The sequence below is a fragment of the Pecten maximus genome, chromosome 8, assembly GCF_902652985.1.
Source record: "Pecten maximus chromosome 8, xPecMax1.1, whole genome shotgun sequence".
NCBI classification, from domain to species: domain Eukaryota; kingdom Metazoa; phylum Mollusca; class Bivalvia; order Pectinida; family Pectinidae; genus Pecten; species Pecten maximus.
Window position 1 is genome coordinate 35,140,084 of NC_047022.1, and position 18,429 is coordinate 35,158,512.

Here is an 18,429-nt window from a genome sequence, read left to right on the forward strand (position 1 = left end):
AGTCATACTTAAGGCTCTCATGAATGGTGTGACAAAGCCATACTTAAGGCTCTCATGATAGGTAAGGCAAAGACATACTTAAGGCTCTTATGATAGGTAAGGCAAAGCCATACTTAAGGCTCTCATGATAGGTAAGGCAAAGACATACTTAAGGCTCTCATGAAAGGTAAGGCAAAGTCATACTTAAGGCTCTCATGAAAGGTAAGGCAAAGCCATACTTAAGGCTCTCATGATAGGTAAGACAAAGTCATACTTAAGGCTCCCATGAAAGGTAAGGCAAAGTCATACTTAAGGCTCCCATGAAAGGTAAGGCAAAGTTATTCTCAAGGCGGCTCCCATGAAAGGTAAGGCAAAGTTATGCTTAGGCTGTCCTGAAAGGTAAGACAAAGACATAATAAAGACTCTCCTGAATATTAAGACAAAGACAAACTTAAGACTCTCAGGGAGGGTAAGAAAAATCCATACGTAATGCTCCCATGAGAGATAAGACCAAGCCATACTTAAAGCTCTCAGGGAGGGAAAGACATAGCCATACATAAGGCTCTCATGAAAGGTGAGACAGAGCCATACTTAAGGCTCACATGAAAGGTAAGAAGAACCATGCTTAAGGCTCTCATGAATGGTGAGACAAAGCCATACTTAATGCAAACCATTCTTAAGGCTATAATGTAGGGTAACACATTATTTTACTGTAGGCTCTCATAAAATGTAATACATTGTCATACTGAGGGGTCTCATGGAGAGTACATGTAACACAATACCATACTGAAGGCTCTCACGGAGGAGAATACAATTTTATACTGAAGGCTCGCATGGAAGGTAAGACCATTTGTACTGAACGCTCTTATGAACAGTAAGACATTTTAATATTGTTACAAGTAGTCATTCATGAAAAGTACGACATCAAAAAACATGTAACGGTACTGTTACAAGGGAGGTAACTCTTATCTGCTTATGTGTATTTCAGTGAAGAGTGACAACTCGCTGAGTCAGTTAAAGCTGGCCTTATGTTGGAACAGAATTGATATAGCTAATAGTGAGATCATGCGTGATATGAGTGTAAGTACTATCTTATTTCTTATCGTCCTAACATTTGATGACCACTATACGATATGTCCTATAACACAGCGGGTCGTAACAGTGTAACATCTTATAGCGATACACAGTCAGGATGGTGTAACAACACTGTCTTGTAGCATTGCGGGGTCTCGATGGTGTAACAACACTGTCTTGTAGCAATGCGGGGGTCACGATGGTGTAACAATACTGTCTTGTAGCAATGCGGGGGGTCTCGATGGTGTAACAACACTGTCTTGTAGCAATGCGGGGTCTAGATGGTGTAACAACACTGTCTTGTAGCAATGCGGGGGGTCTCGATGGTGTAACAACACTGTCTTGTAGCAATGCGGGGTCTAGATGGTATAACAACACTATCTTGTAGCAATGCGGTGTCTCGATGGTGTAACAACACTATCTTGTAGCAATGCGGTGTCTCGATGGTGTAACAACACTATCTTGTAGCAATGCGGGGTCTAGATGGTATAACAACACTGTCTTGTAGCAATGCGGGGTCTAGAGGGTGTAACAACACTGTCTTGTAGCAATGCGGGGGGTCTCGATGGTATAACAACACTGTCTTGTAGCAATGCGGGGAGTCACGATGGTGTAACAACACTGTCTTGTAGCAATGCGGGGTCTAGATGGTGTAACAACACTGTCTTGTGGCCATGCGGGGGTCTCGATGGTATAACAACACTGTCTTGTAGCAATGCGGGGGGTCTTGATGTTGTAACAACACTATCTTGTAGCAATGCGGGGTCTAGATGGTGTAACAACACTGTATTGTAGACTCGTCCAGAATATTTCACCCTCGGTACAGTACTGATAACACTTCGGCCTCGTGCAATAGAACATCATTCGAGTACCAGTACTGAGGGTAAGATATTCTGGACTATTGTACAGACACCCATGATATATTTGTATAATATAATTAATCTTGTTACCTGGAAGGAAATGTGTCGTTGGTTTACTGTTGGAGGAGACCAGAATACCCCGAGTAAACCTTCGTCATCAGTCACACCTGTTCACCACACATGTTCACGTCTAATCGGTGAACCCCAGTCGCCGTGATAGTAGACAAGTGCGTTGTTCACATCGCCAATTGACCACAGCAGCAACAACAACAACAATAATTTCAATACTTCAGAGTTTGATACAGTAGATTTCAAAACAGATATATATATATTTGTGTATCGAGAGTAAAGCAGTAAGGCTGATGTTTTGACGTAATCATTTGTGTCCATAGCGACAGAGCCTGGAAACAGCACTTGCTGACAACGACATGATAATGTCAGCACTTGGTCTAGACAGGGTTGATTTCATGGACCTGTTTCTGGACAATGGAGTGGACATCAACGCATTCTTGACCGCCAAGCGACTGAAGCAACTTTACCATCAGGTTTGCTATCTCACGGTTCCTGGTTAACCGTGTCCTCCTTTATACACTAGAAATCGTAAAGGCTACAAAAGGATTGGCAACATCGTAAAAATACTTAATCTTCCTTCACTCTAACTCTAACACAAACGATAGGTATGTCAATTGTTTATCATATAGAGACAATATCTACCTTGACTGCACAAGTTATCTTACTGTATCTTGTCTCTTAACGTGTATGTGACGCCTTCCCTACAGGTATCAGCTAATAGTATTTTGAGGACGGTGCTGAGGAAGTCACAGAAAAATTTTGACATCAACTCGGACGTAAGTTAACTGCAGTATTATTTCAGTATTTGGCACGTGCCGTTTTCTTCAGTATGTATTTCAGTCGTGTAAATGGCATGTTTGTTTTCTTCTACCAAAGCATCTGTAAATTGATATTTACACAAACGCAGAGACAGTAACAGATTATAACAAGACATTATGAACAAAAAAGCTACCCACACCATACATGTAAATAACAAATACCGGTCAGTTCCAAATAGGAGTTGGCCCTGTTCTATTTTGAATCATTTATATGATCAAATTTTAGTACATATGAAGTATCGTCATTTTTACATAACTATTTTTTGATATTTTCGTACACAGGATTGTCTGGTGAAAGTTGGCGAACTCATCAACATTCTTCTTGGAGATTTTTACGATGTTCTGGCTGTATACAAGAAACCGGAAGAGAGGAGAAGTTCTAAATCGTCAATTGAGCGGAATGATATATCATTTCCAAGGCAACAAAGCAGTAATGGTGTCGAAACAAAATCACGGAAAAAATCTCAGAATCAAGTCTCGCAAAATGAAAATGAGGTGGGATCAAAAGTCATTCCGGAGAACAACGGTCTGGATAATAAAGCTCCACAATCAAACCATGTTTTCCAGAACAAAATCGACACCACCTCTCCTGCGAAGAAACCTCCTCCCCGTTTACACTCGATGAGATCTGCCGTGCGGAATTTGGTGTCAGTGAAAGTCACATTAGAAGGAATTCATAAATTCGAAAATCCAAATCTACACTTGTTTATATGGTGTGTGCTAACTAACAGACAGGAAATGGCGAAACTGTTCTGGAAATATGGAAAGGTAGGAATCTTACAGATCTAACAGCAGGAACGTAAGCTTGGTGAATTAATTAGATGTGAATCTCTGTATACGAATAATTTGTCGACAGTTGTGTAGTGCAGATTTTAATTCATATTTAAAAGGGATGACCACAGTATCCTCGGCGTTTTCATTGCAATATATATAATAATACCTTAATTAGATAATATGTTTTATATGTCGATGAAGTTAACATGTTTTCTTTATCACACAATCTTCAAAAATGAAATCTATGCTTTGTTATTTGTTCTGACATTAGGACCACATCGCTGCAGCATTGGTCGCACACGGCCTATTGAAACAGATGTCTATACTCATCGGGGATAAAGAATCGGAGAAAATACTGAAACAGAATTCAGAGTAAGTAACATCATGCCATGATAGAGAATTTGCTTACCATGCATCTATGTTTTACTTTGATATTTTGAAATGACAATACATATCATTTTCTATTTTTTCAGCGAATTCTTTTGAAATGACAATACATCTTATCTTCCTTTTTTCAGCGAATTCTGTCAACTTGCTGTAAACATTCTTAACAAATGTCAGGAAAAAGATGAAAAGAAAGCCACCGACTTGCTGACACAGCGAATGGAGGAATGGGGACATACCACATGTGAGCAGATCGCCATGAAGACGGACAATAAACATTTTGTAGCTCATGCCACGTTCCAGTCCCTGTTGAGTTCGATGTGGATGGGTGAATTATCTCCCCTGAATGGACTTACTTGGGTAATATAGAATATATCATTTAAAGAACCTTTTCGGGAAAAAATATATTTAAAAAAAACGGCAAATTAATCAAGAAAATACTTTCTTATGAAAGATCCCGATTGAAATTTTGGCGATATCTAACCCCTAGAATTAAAAACTTATCCTCTCAGTGTCGATCGACGATGTTACGTGCAAATTTCCGACAAATTTTGGCGCATGCGCAAAAATCCAGATTTGTTGAATGTAAACATTGGCGGTAGAAAAATGGCTTCCGAAGCCAAGATATTTCGGCCTAACACTATAACAAGTTCAGCAACAACGCGACGTATACCGAAGTCTACTCATGTGGTTTAAAATTAATAACACTATGTCATGATTGCTTCTCTAAAATATATCTATACATCTCTTCTAGCCTAAAAATTGATCACGATATCACTGGTGACGAAGAAATGGTTTAGATTACCCAACAATGGGCCCCATCTCGGCATCGGACGGCAATTCACTCCAATTTCAGTCTTTATTGTCGTTATTGCATGTATCAAGTCATTCGGAAACAGCCTTTAGGTAGAAATCCCACACATGCATCATATATGTCATGTTAATTTAGTATTTACGTACCGTGTTACTGCTTTAACCGCTTGAAGTATCCGACATGACTGAAAACCCGCGTGTTTCTGTTGATGTTTTTCACTGCCTCGTTTTCGAACCACCACGTGACTTATATGTGCTATATATCAAGACAGGGCTTTTCCCGAATTAAAGTGGTCAAAACTGGGCAATAAAAGCATAACTTGACCATGGCATTGGTGCGATATAACTTTATGAAGACCAGATCATACATCTAGACTAGAGTTTATTACCCCGAGTAGTCGCTCTGATATCGGTATACACGTCTTAATTAAAACATTCAGTTTTTATAATATATTAACATCGTATACAGTACCGTGATATACAACACAAAGAAGGCAATATCCTTTAATGTAAACAGAGAATAAGACATTTTGTTCAGATGAATTATGTCAGAATAGATTATAGCACTATAACTGCTGACCAATGGACAACGTATGCCTCTTGCTGTCCCCTAACACCCATTAATAACTTATTATGTCATCATATAAGGATTGAAGTCTCTAAAATGGCAAAGTATCATCTTTACGATCGGTTCTTACAAATATCTGTAACGTTTGATCTATAGAGACAGATCAACGGGCATTGTTGCGGGGAGTAAAACAATTTCAGTGTCATGGGTCAACATACCTATATTCGGTGTCCATACCTGTTCCTATAATTTATGGTCACTAGTGTACAGAAGTGCTCATTAAGACTAAGATGTAGGAACAAATCCTGCTCGTGTCAACAAATACCAACATTCTTATTGAACCCTGTTCGGATCACCATTCTAAATGCACTCTGATAGAATCTCCATTCTGAATGAAACCTGCTTGGATCTTCATTCTGAATGATCCCTGATGAAATAATGATTCTAAATGATCCCTGATGAAATCATGATTCTGCTGACATGTGGTCAGATATCTTACAACCGTTGAAATATAAGTTGCCAGTTTCGAACAAAAGAATTCGGATTATTTTGCATAAAACATTATTTGAAGATGATTGTGGTATTGACAAGCAAACTAACTTTTCACGAATGTTTCACGACGTTAAGAATTCGGTATAAAAGTATTTGATCGGTCATTAATTTATCATCTAGACAAATATAAACGTTTTTAAGTGATGTTCCGTCAAGCATCCACCTCTTGTTCTCTTGTTAACAGACAAAGACATACATTATCTGACAGCGATCTAGATCTGGTCGAGCATTCCGTACAACAGCGATCTAGATCTGGTCGAGCATTTCGTACAACAGCGATCTAGATCTGGTCGAACTTTCCGTACAACAGCGATCTATATCTTGTCGACCTTTCCGTACAACAGCCCGCTAGGATCGGTATTTTGACTCATGATATCATTAGTATTCTTAGTACGGATATTCATCAGACTTAAGATCAAAGGATTTCACTCCAAATGGAAGAATACTTCATGCGTCTATCCTGAAGGTTCAAATACCGACAACGGGCCTATTCTGACGCGAAAGCATCGACATGCTAAGGAACAGCAAATATATTCTGACGCGAAAGCATCGACAACTAGAGAACAATGGGCCTATTCTGACGCGAAAGCATTGACAACTAGAGAACAATGGGCCTATTCTGACGCGAAAGCACCGACAAGCTAGAGAACAATGGGCCTATTCTGACGCAAAAGCACCGACAAGCTAAGGAACAACAAAAATATGTTGACGCGAAAGCATCGACAACTAGAGAAAAATAGACTTATTCTAACGCGAAAGCATCGACAAGCTAAGGAACAATTGGCCTTTTCTGACGCGAAAGCATCGACAAGCTAAGGAACAACAAATATATACTGACGCGAAAGCATCGACAAGCTAAGGAACAATGGACATATTCTGACGCAAAAGCACCGACAAGCTAAGGAACAACAAATATATTTTGACGCGAAAGCATCGACAACTAGAGAACAATAGACTTATTCAAACGCGAAAGCATCGACAAGCTAAGGAACAACAAATATATACTGACGCGAAAGAATCGACAAGCTAGAGAACAATAGGCCTATTCTGACGCGAAAGCATTGACAACTAGAGAACAATGGGCCTTTTCTGACGCGAAAGCATCGACAAGCTAAGGAACAACAAATATATACTGACGCGAAAGCATCGACAAGCTAGAGAACAATAGGCCTATTCTGACGCGAAAGCATCGACAAGCTAAGGACAAATAATATATCCTGACGCGAAAGCCCCGACAAGCTAAGGAACAATAAATATATTCTGACGCGAAAGCCTCGACAAGCTAAGGAACAACAAATTTATTCTGACGCGAAATCATCGACAACTAGAGAACAATGGGTCTATTCTGACGTGAAAGCATCGACAAGCTAAGGAACAATTGGCCTATTCTGATGCGTCTGACGTGAAAGCACAAGCTAATGAACAATGAGCCTATTCTGATGCGTCTGAGGCGAAAGCATAAACAAGCTAATGAACAATGAGCCTATTCCTATGCGTCTGACGTGAAAGTACGACAAGCTAATGAACAATGAGCTGTCGAATGTCTGACGAATTACCAGATGCACCATAAGAAATCTCTCCTATTCGTGGATACATTGACGTCTAGAATGGAGGTACGCAGTTGAGCCTATTTACGATTATACTCGTCCTCATAGTGCACTTTGCTTATTTGGCTATCTTTGAATGGTACTCTAATCTATAAAACTATATTCGCGAGTAGTGAAAAGGTGAGACAATCCACCTAAATGATAATAATAAAAAAGGTTTACAATATTGTCTTTACCATCGTTTAATGCAACTTTACAGTTCACAATCTCGCATTTAGCTTTCGTGTACTTTATTTGTGACCTATAAATGTACATGGTGTAGACTTGTTTTAAACTTTAGTTCGTAAATGAAGTCTTAAAGAAATCCGAAGTCGCCGCGAAACACTGTTTTTATTAAAAAGAAATGTTACACCAAGCAAACTACACACGTAAGAAATTTACCATTCTCATAAGGGGGGCAGGGGAGAGGGCCACATTTCGACTGGACACCGTAGAAAAGTTTGCCGTTTTGGTTGACGCTACTTCCTGTTTCTAAAACCTGTGGTTGCGAGTCGACGCAGACATATTGGGAGGCCGCAGTATGTCCGTAGTAGCCGGAAGCTAAATCGCCATGGTAAGCTTCAGTCCAACCCGTGTAGCATTCATTTCGACCGGGAATCATGAGCGTAGTGGAATATTGTTTTGTCATACAAACAGCGCATGGCACGTCTTGTAGAGTGTTTTTAACACCAAACAATGCGGTCGGTTCCTCGTACTCGGCACCATACATGTAACCCGCGTGGCCATGATAGACAGGTGTATCCTTGTGTGGTCCCCATATAGGATCAGTTGGCATACAAACATACTCCGCCGCTCCTCCGGAATGGCTATAGTGCGAGCCGCCTGCGTACCCTGCAGACATCAACATAAACAACTAGATAAAGAGTTCACGTTTAGTGATATTGCCACAAATTTATAGCAAAAGAGTTGAGTTCTGTCCTCTGCAAACATCCAGTTTATTGCATTAAGGACTATTACTTTACTCCGATCAACTGTCCAGATGTCCTGACCTCTAATATATTAACCTTACAGACAATTTTAACATGATTACGCACTGGAACGCTGATTACCTTGTACACATTAACCACGAGTCTTTGTTACAATTCATTATCTCACTTCTTTCTTCATCAAAATGATAAACACAATGTAGATGAATTGAAATTAGTAAAGTAAGTGTTCGTAGACTGTTGTAATATAAAGTAAAATCGGTCTACAGAAGAAAGGGCTTAACAACCGACAAATCAGCTGGACCGCTCTATTGCTAACGCCACGTTTCAGCTTTCTTTCATATCTACAACGATCTCAATGTTCATTGGTGTTTGTCTGGTAGAATTTAACCAATGTTATAAGAGCTTTACTAACCTGAATAAACCAACGTAGTTACATTTTCTGGGCAGTCCTCTCGTCCCCATCGCGTAAACACGGTACCACCATTACCTGGAAGTTAAAGCGAGAAACATTTATAATGAATCGTCAATCTAAATCAATACGTTTATAAATCAGTCTGTGATACTTAAACAATAATATAAAGCTGATAATCATTATATTCCTACGTAAGTCATAAAGCAACATACTAGGAACACTCCAGCAGGTATTCCTGCCAATTAAATGAATTAGTGAGCGACACTTAGGTGAATAAATAAGTAAGTTGCGAAAGAAAGAAAGAAAACAAAGACAAAATACTTTTGAGGCAGAATGTAAAGCCATGGTCATATCTACCTGAGATACTGGTTTTCAGCTGGGTGTTTTCGATCGTCAGAGTCTGAATCGCCGTTTGTAGTGTTTCTGTCTTACGTTGCTGTAACTGTAGCTCCGACTGGATCCGGATCAGCTCTTGTTGGATATCCTGGGGGTCACCTACTAAGAGTCGTTTATTGTTTGACTGGCCATTGATAGAAACAACAATGACAAATAACAATGAAGGGAATACGATACGGAACATTTCTTAAATGGTATAGATGTACATATGGCGATAGGAACACTAGCTAGTACTTATATATAGACCGGAGCGATAAAATGAAAAACCTTATCTGCTTGACATAATTGTTGAACAACAATTATCTGATGTATCATAAACAAGTGAACATATATTCAGAATTATATCAACAAATACCAGGAGTATACAGAAAAATGGAATTCGTTATATGATGCGGTTCAAAATTCCTATCATGAATTTAGGTAGACCCACAAGTGAGATGACAAGACTTTATGTATGTGAATATATTGAGCAGCTGTGAAGTTTCACAAATACCATCTTCGCTATCGCCTGGTCGTCGAATTCTTCAGAATTTAAAATTCAGTCGAATCTACTTGGTAAACCGATACTTTAGTAGAATATAGGCCGAATTTGCAATTGGTGAAATTTACAATTAATACCATCTATTCAACTAAAACAGCGGGTTTACAGCTTTCAGAAAATAGGTTTTATTTGTTACAATTGAATTCAAAGTATCAAATTTTTTTGACATTTAATTCTGAATCAGAAATTTTATTTTTATGAAACTTAAATTTAACTAAGAAAGGGAAGATACATATTATCGACACTCTTACGCATATCCCGTATACCCCCGGTAGTACAGTGCAGGAAATGTTACGGAAGGAGGATGCTGGAATACCTTGATTTAATCCAGCTAGGCGTGCACGAGACCCTTGTGTATTTCCACAACCGACCTTAGAAACACCTGACATCACAGAAATGAGGAATATTGAAACAAAACTTCACTTTGTGGTACACACAGGTTAAGGTTAAGAAGTTCCACGATGTCTGTTGAATATAATGTTTACATGACTTCGTGGTTCAAACGGGTTATGAAGTTCCAAGATGTCTTTTGAATTCAATGTTTACATAACTTCGTGTATTCTGAAGTTCCACGATGTCTATTGCATGTCATGTTTACATGACCTCGTGGTTCCCACGCGTTTTGAATGTCCAAAATGTCTGCTGAATATAGTGTTAACATATACCCCTACAGTTGAATGACGAGATCATAGACGGGGTTTGGTAGTTAAATGAGGCTTAATGTATTTAAGACTTTATCGACACCCGATTAAGGATTGATCGAATAAATAATTCACAGTAACTATAATTAGTTATCACCAAAATAGATCTATAAAGAGGGTTGTCATATTTTCAGATCCTGATATGTATCGTTCCTCCTCTTCAGCCTCTTATATTTCAAACGATCCGATTTAAAGTGGAGGATCAACGGGAACAAATACAGGTAAGATTTAAAACACAGTTATGATATCCAACATAGTTCATTGGCATCAAATGTAATCGTCCAATAAGTTACCTGTATCTGTTCAAAAGGTATATTAAAGAATGTACGTATTGGACAATTACAGGTTACTTATTGGACGACTACAGGTAACAAGTTGGACAGCTAAATGTAATTTTTTGAAGACACACAACGTTATGTTATAAATAATTTAGATAATATACACATCAACATTCTTAAATTATATCCGGTATCTATATTCCAATTGTCAGAATTCTCATGCACTACACTTTTTCCTTTAAAGAAAGTTTACATGAACCATCCATATATTCTCGTGAAGGAGCACACATAACTACTTTTATATCATTTGAACGTGTTGATCCAACCAATAAACAATACTTTTCAAAATGATTCTTTTTGAAACGTCTTGCCTTCACTTTTTTTGGCAGTCAAAGCAAATCAGATGTGAAGCAACTACAAAATGTGACGACTTCTCCAGGTAAGAAAACTAAACAACAAAATATGACGACTTCCCAAGGTAAGAAAAAGAAACTATTACATGTGACGACTTCTCCAGGTAAGAAAAAGAAACAACAAAATGTGACGACTTCTCGAGGTTAGAAAAAGAATTTAAATCAAAACTTATAGTCTACTATATGAACGGCGTTATGCTGGTGTTTGGCGTCATATAGTAAAATGAAAGCAATCGGCATACGGGGTATTATGTAAAAATATGGATCAAAGGAATGCGATATTCTTTATTATATAAGCTCTTGCCAAACGTGTGTATGAATACAATACAATGTCATTGTTCAGAATATGAAGTAAATATGATTTCAGATATTCTATCTGTAATTCCGAAGGTAAATATTATAAAATTTGAATTCTTTAATTTGATAGGAAAGCAGAAGACAATGAGGAGGAACTTCCGAGAGTTTCAAGATTAAAGAAGATACAGCATTTCTATCAAGCACCTGTCGTAAAATTTGTGCAGAACTTCGTGAGTATGAAAAAAAAATAACAAAAGAAACTTTTATGCCTTAAGTGATCACGTCTATTGTAACTTGTCAATTTTATTCTATAATACAGCGGATTCCTTTTTGGAATAAACTGTGATTAATGACTCACAGAAAATACACAAGTGAATGATAAACGATGTTCAATACAAGGTCACCGTTAGTCATGAATCTTTCAATCTAAATCTTAAAACCTTTATACCCTGGTCAATATTATATTTGAGACCTACATTATTTTTCTCAAATCCTTAGATTCTGTAAGGTTTGGTAATAATGATAGGTAATTTTTGTTTTTTGTTGCATTTCCACGGTTGTGCTTTTGGTTAAAGAGTACATATGGATTTGGCAGCAGACAGACGTATACCATCCCCTTGTACTCCTGTACATTTTGTATCATTCTCTCCCAGGTATCCTATGTAATCTTCCTGATGTTGTTCAGCTATGCGCTTCTCTCCAGATTTGACAGCACTCTGACAGGAGTTGAGATTACTCTGTTTGTCTGGGTGTTCAGTCTACTTGCCGAGGAAGCCAACCAGGTAGGTCGTAAAGGGGACAGGATACGATTAGTTATAAAGTATCATAGTTTATCATATCTTACAAAGTTCCTCAGTCTTCGAAAACGTACACAACTTTACATATAAACTACGTCCTAATACTTCACTTCAGATATGTAGCCATTAATATTACTGTATCAAAATCATAGACCGAGTAAAGTCCTGTAATTCATTAATGTATATAACTACATCTGATAAAATATGTACCGCTATCTTACAGAGATGCAGGTTTTGATTTATTTTTATTGTATCTTTCATGTTGTTTTTGCCGGTAAATCAAATTTCGATAAGGCTGCGGATGCCATCAGATTTCTTGTCTATATCTGTCCGGATTTCATTCTTCAAAGTGCAGGACTTTTCTCCGAAATCTGATCTAATTCATTGTAAGAAGTTATATAAAAGGATTCGGATCCGATTTTGCTATTTCTCGTACCCGATTCACATCCCATTTACCACACAATTTTATTTCTTTTGTTGTAGTTTTTCTCTTCAAAGGGAAATTACTTCCTCAACAAATTGAATGTTCTGGACATGCTGCCAATTGTGCTGTTTCTTATTGGAGTTATTTGCCTCCTCGTATCAGGAAGTGTTCAGCTGGAAGTCGGCAGAATTTTTTTCTCCTTCTCCTTCATTGGGTTTTTCCTAAGACTCCTTGGGTTGTTCTCCGTCCATAAAGACCTCGGGCCCAAACTAGTCATGATTACAAAAATGGTAAAATTTACACGTCCCGATTAAACAACTGAACAAACTTCTGAGGTCAGTGATAAAATGAAGAACGGAAGCAATAATGAACATAGATAACAATGAAGATATTTTCGTTTTGATATACATTGTAAATTATATATTCCGTTATTTCAAGAAACCTAATAATGTCATAAGATCATGATTTTTTCAATGCCCTGCTACATATCGAACAAATGAGTAAACACCCTGAAAGCAGTTTCTTTCCAAACTTTACTGACCAAATATTGACCTTAAATGAAGTCTTACACCGTTGCTGTATATAAACAAATTCAATTAATACTGAGTATTGCAATTGCTATCGCTGAAGGTGTCTTCCAAAGTTTTGATATAACAGTACGTGACAACACAAGTTGTTGTACACTAGAGTAATTTTCATGACTGTGATAACGTTTTTCCAATTCACAGTTCGTTGACCTAATATCATTCCTGGCGATACTCATGGTGTTCGTAGTATCATATTCCATTGCTGCCCATGCCATCCTGTATCCAGTCTCAAGGTTTGATGGCGACCTGCTATTTAAGCTCCTCCGTATTCCATACTGGAACCTTTATGGGGAACTCATACTGGATGAGATGGAAAGTAAGGCAACGCTTTCTTCATGATGTAACAGCAAAACAGTCGATTGTAGTGTTATCAGCATTGAATTGATATTTTCTTAAAAAATAATGAGCAAGTGTTCCCTATACGTCTATCAAAAAGAGCGTTTTATATAATCATTCCAAAGAATTTTCAAGACTGGGAATGCAATGTGCCTTGCTAAAAACAAAAAGTGTTTACACGACATATTTATATTGCAGTTAAAGAACCAGAGTGTAGTTTCGACCCCAAACTGTATGAAAACGACACCCTCCCTCGCTGTCCCACACAGATCGGGGGATATGTTGTACCAATACTGATGGGCTTTTACATGATGATTGCTAATATTTTACTGTTAAATCTTCTCATCGCCATGTTCAGGTAGGTGAACTTTTATGGTGGGTACGTTACCTTCAATCTTCATGCAATCTTTAATAATCATTTTATACTTTGAAGGGTGGTATATTGTTCTTGTGATATTTCCTATCTTTTTTTTAACTGATAAAGAATTTCCTCCAATAGACACCAATGCTAGACAGTTAAATGAAAAACTAGTATAAACAAATGATAACCAACTAATACTTAATATAATTTCTTCAAATATCTGCCGTGTTTCTTTTATTTCAGCAACACTTTCCAGAAAGTCCAGGAGAACTCGGATCTGTACTGGTGTTTCCAGAGATTTACATTAATTTATGACTACTCCTGTCGCCCGGTGCTACCCCCTCCACTAATCCTTGTGTGCCATATATGGAAGTTACTTAATTGGTGCTATTGGAAATACCGACAGATGTGTAGATGTGCCCGTACCTGTTGTAAGGATTGTAGTTATAAAGACTCTACAATTTTTGGTAAGATTAACTTATTTTTGATAAAAGAATTAAATGTGGCCAGGATCTCACCTATACAACTTCCATTGTTTTATTATATTTAGAAATTTATGAACAGTCATATCGATAAAATAAAGACTTTTCTGATTTTGTGGAAGAGGTGTACAAATGACTCGCAAGACAATACATATATTTTGTATATAGACCAATTGTCGTTGAATGTAAGAGATTAAGGTGTATCTGCTGAGAAATGACAGCACGACACGACGAATTTATACAAATACAACGAATGAACGACTATTTTCTCTTAGTCGTAGAAAATGATAAATGTATTATGTATTAAACCACGCCAACAGGGAAAACCTCGATCATTATGTAATCAACCGAAAACTTCAAGCTAACAGCTGCGTCAACATATCATGGAGGAACCATTTATGATATATACATGCAAAGCATGATCCCCGACTTATAATTCATATTATCAATTTACCATTTTTAGATTGCAACATTCCTACATTCACAACGTTTGGTGTTTACATGTCCCGGTTGATTGGTATTAAAGACATTGTTGACACAATGACTATTTCCTTCTGACTTCTCACTGCTGACGTGATCAGTGGTACTCGTCCATACATGATGTCTGTTGGCTCAATTGTAACCATCCAAACTCTCACTTCGAGAACATGACATAACCTTGATTTTGACCTAGATTTGCATGGCGGGTATCTTCGATAAAGCAAAACACGCTAATCCTTCCTGTATTTTCAATTTTCAAGTGTTTCCATATTAATCACTAGGTTGTTCTCGTTTTTATCGATTTGGATAATTGTTTCCTTTTAGCCATCAGTATTATCTTGTTTTATTGAACTTAACTGCAAATGAATCTTTATCGGCCTCGTTATCGGCCATTAGGTGACGTCTGTGATAAGGAGGCGTCATTGACACAGTGGGAGAAGATAGTGGCGGATGAATATCTCTACCGAGTCTCGCTTACCACGGATGATAAAGGGAGCGAAAAGACAAAAAAGAAAACTGTTGAAGAAAGCCCCTCAAGCCATGACATACCAATCGATCTCAAGTAAGATAAAGGTGTATCACTAGGGGTCAAGGGTCATTCATAATATATTGGCCAGGCCTAACAATACCCACTGAGAATTTTCTATAGCAAACTCGGATATCCTTCTTCCTCTTAATTTTTTAATTCAAACAGAGAATATTTCAAAACCATTTGCAAATAAGACAATTTTAATTGATTATGATTTCAAAAACGCATGCAAGTCCTCAGTTCCACCGATGCTAGTTAAACCCAATTTGTGCCGGATTGATAAAGTCTTTGTATGTAATTCCTCATCTGCCTAAGATTCATCCGCTAATATTTGTTTCGATATGCTGTAAAATGACTACTGATGAACTCAAGAAATCGGGAATGAACTTAATAGTTGTCTTGATATGGATATGTATGGTTTAAGTACATCTGTACTACAATGGTTGTCACGATTTGGATGTGTATTGTGTAAGAACATCTGTACTGCAATGGTTGTCATGTTTTTGATGTGTATTGTGTAAGAACATCTGTACTACAATGGTTGTCATGTTATTGTTATGTATTGTGTAAGAACATCTGTACTACAATGGTTGTCATGTTATTGTTATGTATTGTGTAAGAACATCTATACTACAATGGTTGTCATGTTATTGTTATGTATTGTGTAAGAACGTCTGTACTACAATGATTGTCATGTTATTGATATGTATTGTGTAAGAACATCTGTACTACAATAATTGTAATGTTAATGTTATGCATTGTGTAAGAACATCTGTACTACAATGGTTGTCATGCTATTGATGTGCATTGTGTAAGAACATCTGTACTACAATGGTTGTCATGTTATTGATGTGTATTGTGTAAGAACATCTGTACTACAATGGTTGTCATGTTATTGTTATGTATTGTGTAAGAACATCTGTACTACAATAATTGTAATGTTAATGTTATGCATTGTGTAAGAACATCTGTACTACAATGGTTGTCATGCTATTGATGTGCATTGTGTAAGAACATCTGTACTACAATGGTTGTCATGTTATTGTTGTGTATTGTGTAAGAACATCTGTACTACAATGGTTGTCATGTTATTGTTATGTATTGTGTAAGAACATCTGTACTACAATGGTTGTCATGTTAGTGTTGTGTATTGTGTTAGAACATCTGTACTACAATGGTTGTAATGTTATTGTTATGTATTGTGTAAGAACATCTGTACTACAATGGTTGTCATGCTATTGATGTGCATTGTGTAAGAACATCTGTACTACAATGATTGTCTTGTTATTGTTGTGTATTGTGTAAGAGCATCTGTACTACAATGGTTGTCTTGTTATTGTTGTGTATTGTGTAAGAGCATCTGTACTACAATGATTGTCTTGTTATTGTTGTGTATTGTGTAAGAGCATCTGTACTACAATGGTTGTCATGTTATTGTTGTGTATTGTGTAAGAGCATCTGTACTACAATGGTTGTCATGTTATTGTTGTGTATTGTGTAAGAACATCTGTACTACAATGATTGTCTTGTTATTGTTGTGTATTGTGTAAGAGCATCTGTACTACAATGGTTGTCTTGTTATTGTTGTGTATTGTGTAAGAACATCTGTACTACAATGGTTGTCATGTTATTGTTGTGTATTGTGTAAGAACATCTGTACTACAATGATTGTCTTGTTATTGTTGTGTATTGTGTAAGAGCATCTGTACTACAATGGTTGTCTTGTTATTGTTGTGTATTGTGTAAGAACATCTGTACTACAATGGTTGTCATGTTATTGTTGTGTATTGTGTAAGAACATCTGTACTACAATGATTGTCTTGTTATTGTTGTGTATTGTGTAAGAGCATCTGTACTACAATGGTTGTCATGCTATTGATGTGCATTGTGTAAGAACATCTATACTGCAATGGTTGTCATGTTATTGTTATGTATTGTGTAAGAACATCTGTACTACAATGGTTGTCATGTTAGTGTTGTGTATTGTGTAAGAACATCTGTACTACAATGGTTGTCATGTTATTGATATGTATTGTGAAAGAACGTCTGTACTACAATGGTTGTCATGTTATTGTTATGTATTGTGTAAGAACATCTGTACTACAATGGTTGTCATGTTATTGTTATGTATTGTGTAAGAACATCTGTACTACAATGGTTGTCTTGTTATTGTTATGTATTGTGTAAGAACATCTGTACTACAATGGTTGTCATGTTATTGTTATGTATTGTGTAAGAACATCTGTACTACAATGGTTGTCATGTTATTGTTATGTATTGTGTAAGAACATCTGTACTACAATGGTTGTCATGTTATTGTTGTGTATTGTGTAAGAACATCTGTACTACAATGGTTGTCATGCTATTGTTATGTATTGTGTAAGAACATCTGTACTACAATGGTTGTCATGTTATTGTTATGTATTGTGTAAGAACATCTGTACTACAATGGTTGTCATGTTATTGTTGTGTATTGTGTAAGAACATCTGTACTACAATGGTTGTCATGTTAAAGATGTGCATTGTGTAAGAATATATATGTATTGCAATGATTGTCACGATATGGTTGTGTATTGTGTTAGTACATCTGTATTACAATGGTTGGCACGATATTGAGGTGTATGGTGTAAATCCGTCTTTATAGGGTTTTCGTGCATCTATATTACAATGGTTGTCATTCCTTGTCACGGTATAGTTGTGCTTAATGTAATATCATCTGTAGTTCAATGGTTGTCACGATATGAATGTGTGTTATTTGAGTCTGAGTCGACAATGATTGTAACGGTATGGTTATGTTTCATCATCTGTATTTCAATGGTTTAATGAATTTGTATAGTTTTAATACATTACAATGGTATACACGATATGAATGTGTATATTTTTAATACATTACAATGGTTTACACCATATGGATGTGTATAATGTTAGTCTGTATTACAATGGTTGTCACGATATGTTTGTGTAT

At 37.0% G+C, this 18,429-nt stretch overlaps 2 protein-coding genes across 2 annotated transcripts in view; one reads left to right on the forward strand and one right to left on the reverse strand.

Annotated features, from left to right (window-relative positions):
• Positions 1 to 18,429, forward strand: part of LOC117333318 (transient receptor potential cation channel subfamily M member-like 2) — a 78,359-nt gene that overhangs the window by 53,438 nt on the left and 6,492 nt on the right. The window contains exons 8-22 of the mRNA XM_033892559.1: positions 968 to 1,059; positions 2,306 to 2,458; positions 2,693 to 2,761; positions 3,086 to 3,571; positions 3,849 to 3,949; positions 4,096 to 4,321; positions 10,615 to 10,701; positions 11,148 to 11,197; positions 11,599 to 11,698; positions 12,122 to 12,250; positions 12,749 to 12,979; positions 13,418 to 13,592; positions 13,811 to 13,970; positions 14,217 to 14,440; positions 15,332 to 15,497. Of these exons, the coding sequence (XP_033748450.1) occupies positions 968 to 1,059; positions 2,306 to 2,458; positions 2,693 to 2,761; positions 3,086 to 3,571; positions 3,849 to 3,949; positions 4,096 to 4,321; positions 10,615 to 10,701; positions 11,148 to 11,197; positions 11,599 to 11,698; positions 12,122 to 12,250; positions 12,749 to 12,979; positions 13,418 to 13,592; positions 13,811 to 13,970; positions 14,217 to 14,440; positions 15,332 to 15,497 (2,449 nt within the window). The remainder of the gene's footprint in view (positions 1 to 967; positions 1,060 to 2,305; positions 2,459 to 2,692; positions 2,762 to 3,085; positions 3,572 to 3,848; positions 3,950 to 4,095; positions 4,322 to 10,614; positions 10,702 to 11,147; positions 11,198 to 11,598; positions 11,699 to 12,121; positions 12,251 to 12,748; positions 12,980 to 13,417; positions 13,593 to 13,810; positions 13,971 to 14,216; positions 14,441 to 15,331; positions 15,498 to 18,429) is intronic.
• LOC117333319 (short-chain collagen C4-like) lies at positions 7,659 to 9,818 on the reverse strand. Its single transcript, XM_033892560.1, has 3 exons — positions 9,200 to 9,818; positions 8,843 to 8,917; positions 7,659 to 8,332 (listed from the first exon to the last, which is right to left on the reverse strand). Exons 1-3 carry the CDS (start codon positions 9,420 to 9,422, stop codon positions 7,848 to 7,850), a joined length of 783 nt encoding a protein of 260 aa, XP_033748451.1. The 5' UTR covers positions 9,423 to 9,818; the 3' UTR covers positions 7,659 to 7,847.

What these genes read in the sequence shown, in the direction of transcription:
- LOC117333319 (XM_033892560.1), bottom strand. Translation starts at nt 9,422, where the DNA reads ATGTTCCGTATCGTATTCCCTTCATTGTTATTTGTCATTGTTGTTTCT. An exon ending in GCTGAAAACCAGTATCTCAG is followed by an intron (nt 8,918 to 9,199) that starts GTAGATATGACC and finishes TTTAACTTCCAG; the next exon opens with GTAATGGTGGTACCGTGTTT. An exon ending in AACTACGTTGGTTTATTCAG is followed by an intron (nt 8,333 to 8,842) that starts GTTAGTAAAGCT and finishes TGATGTCTGCAG; the next exon opens with GGTACGCAGGCGGCTCGCAC.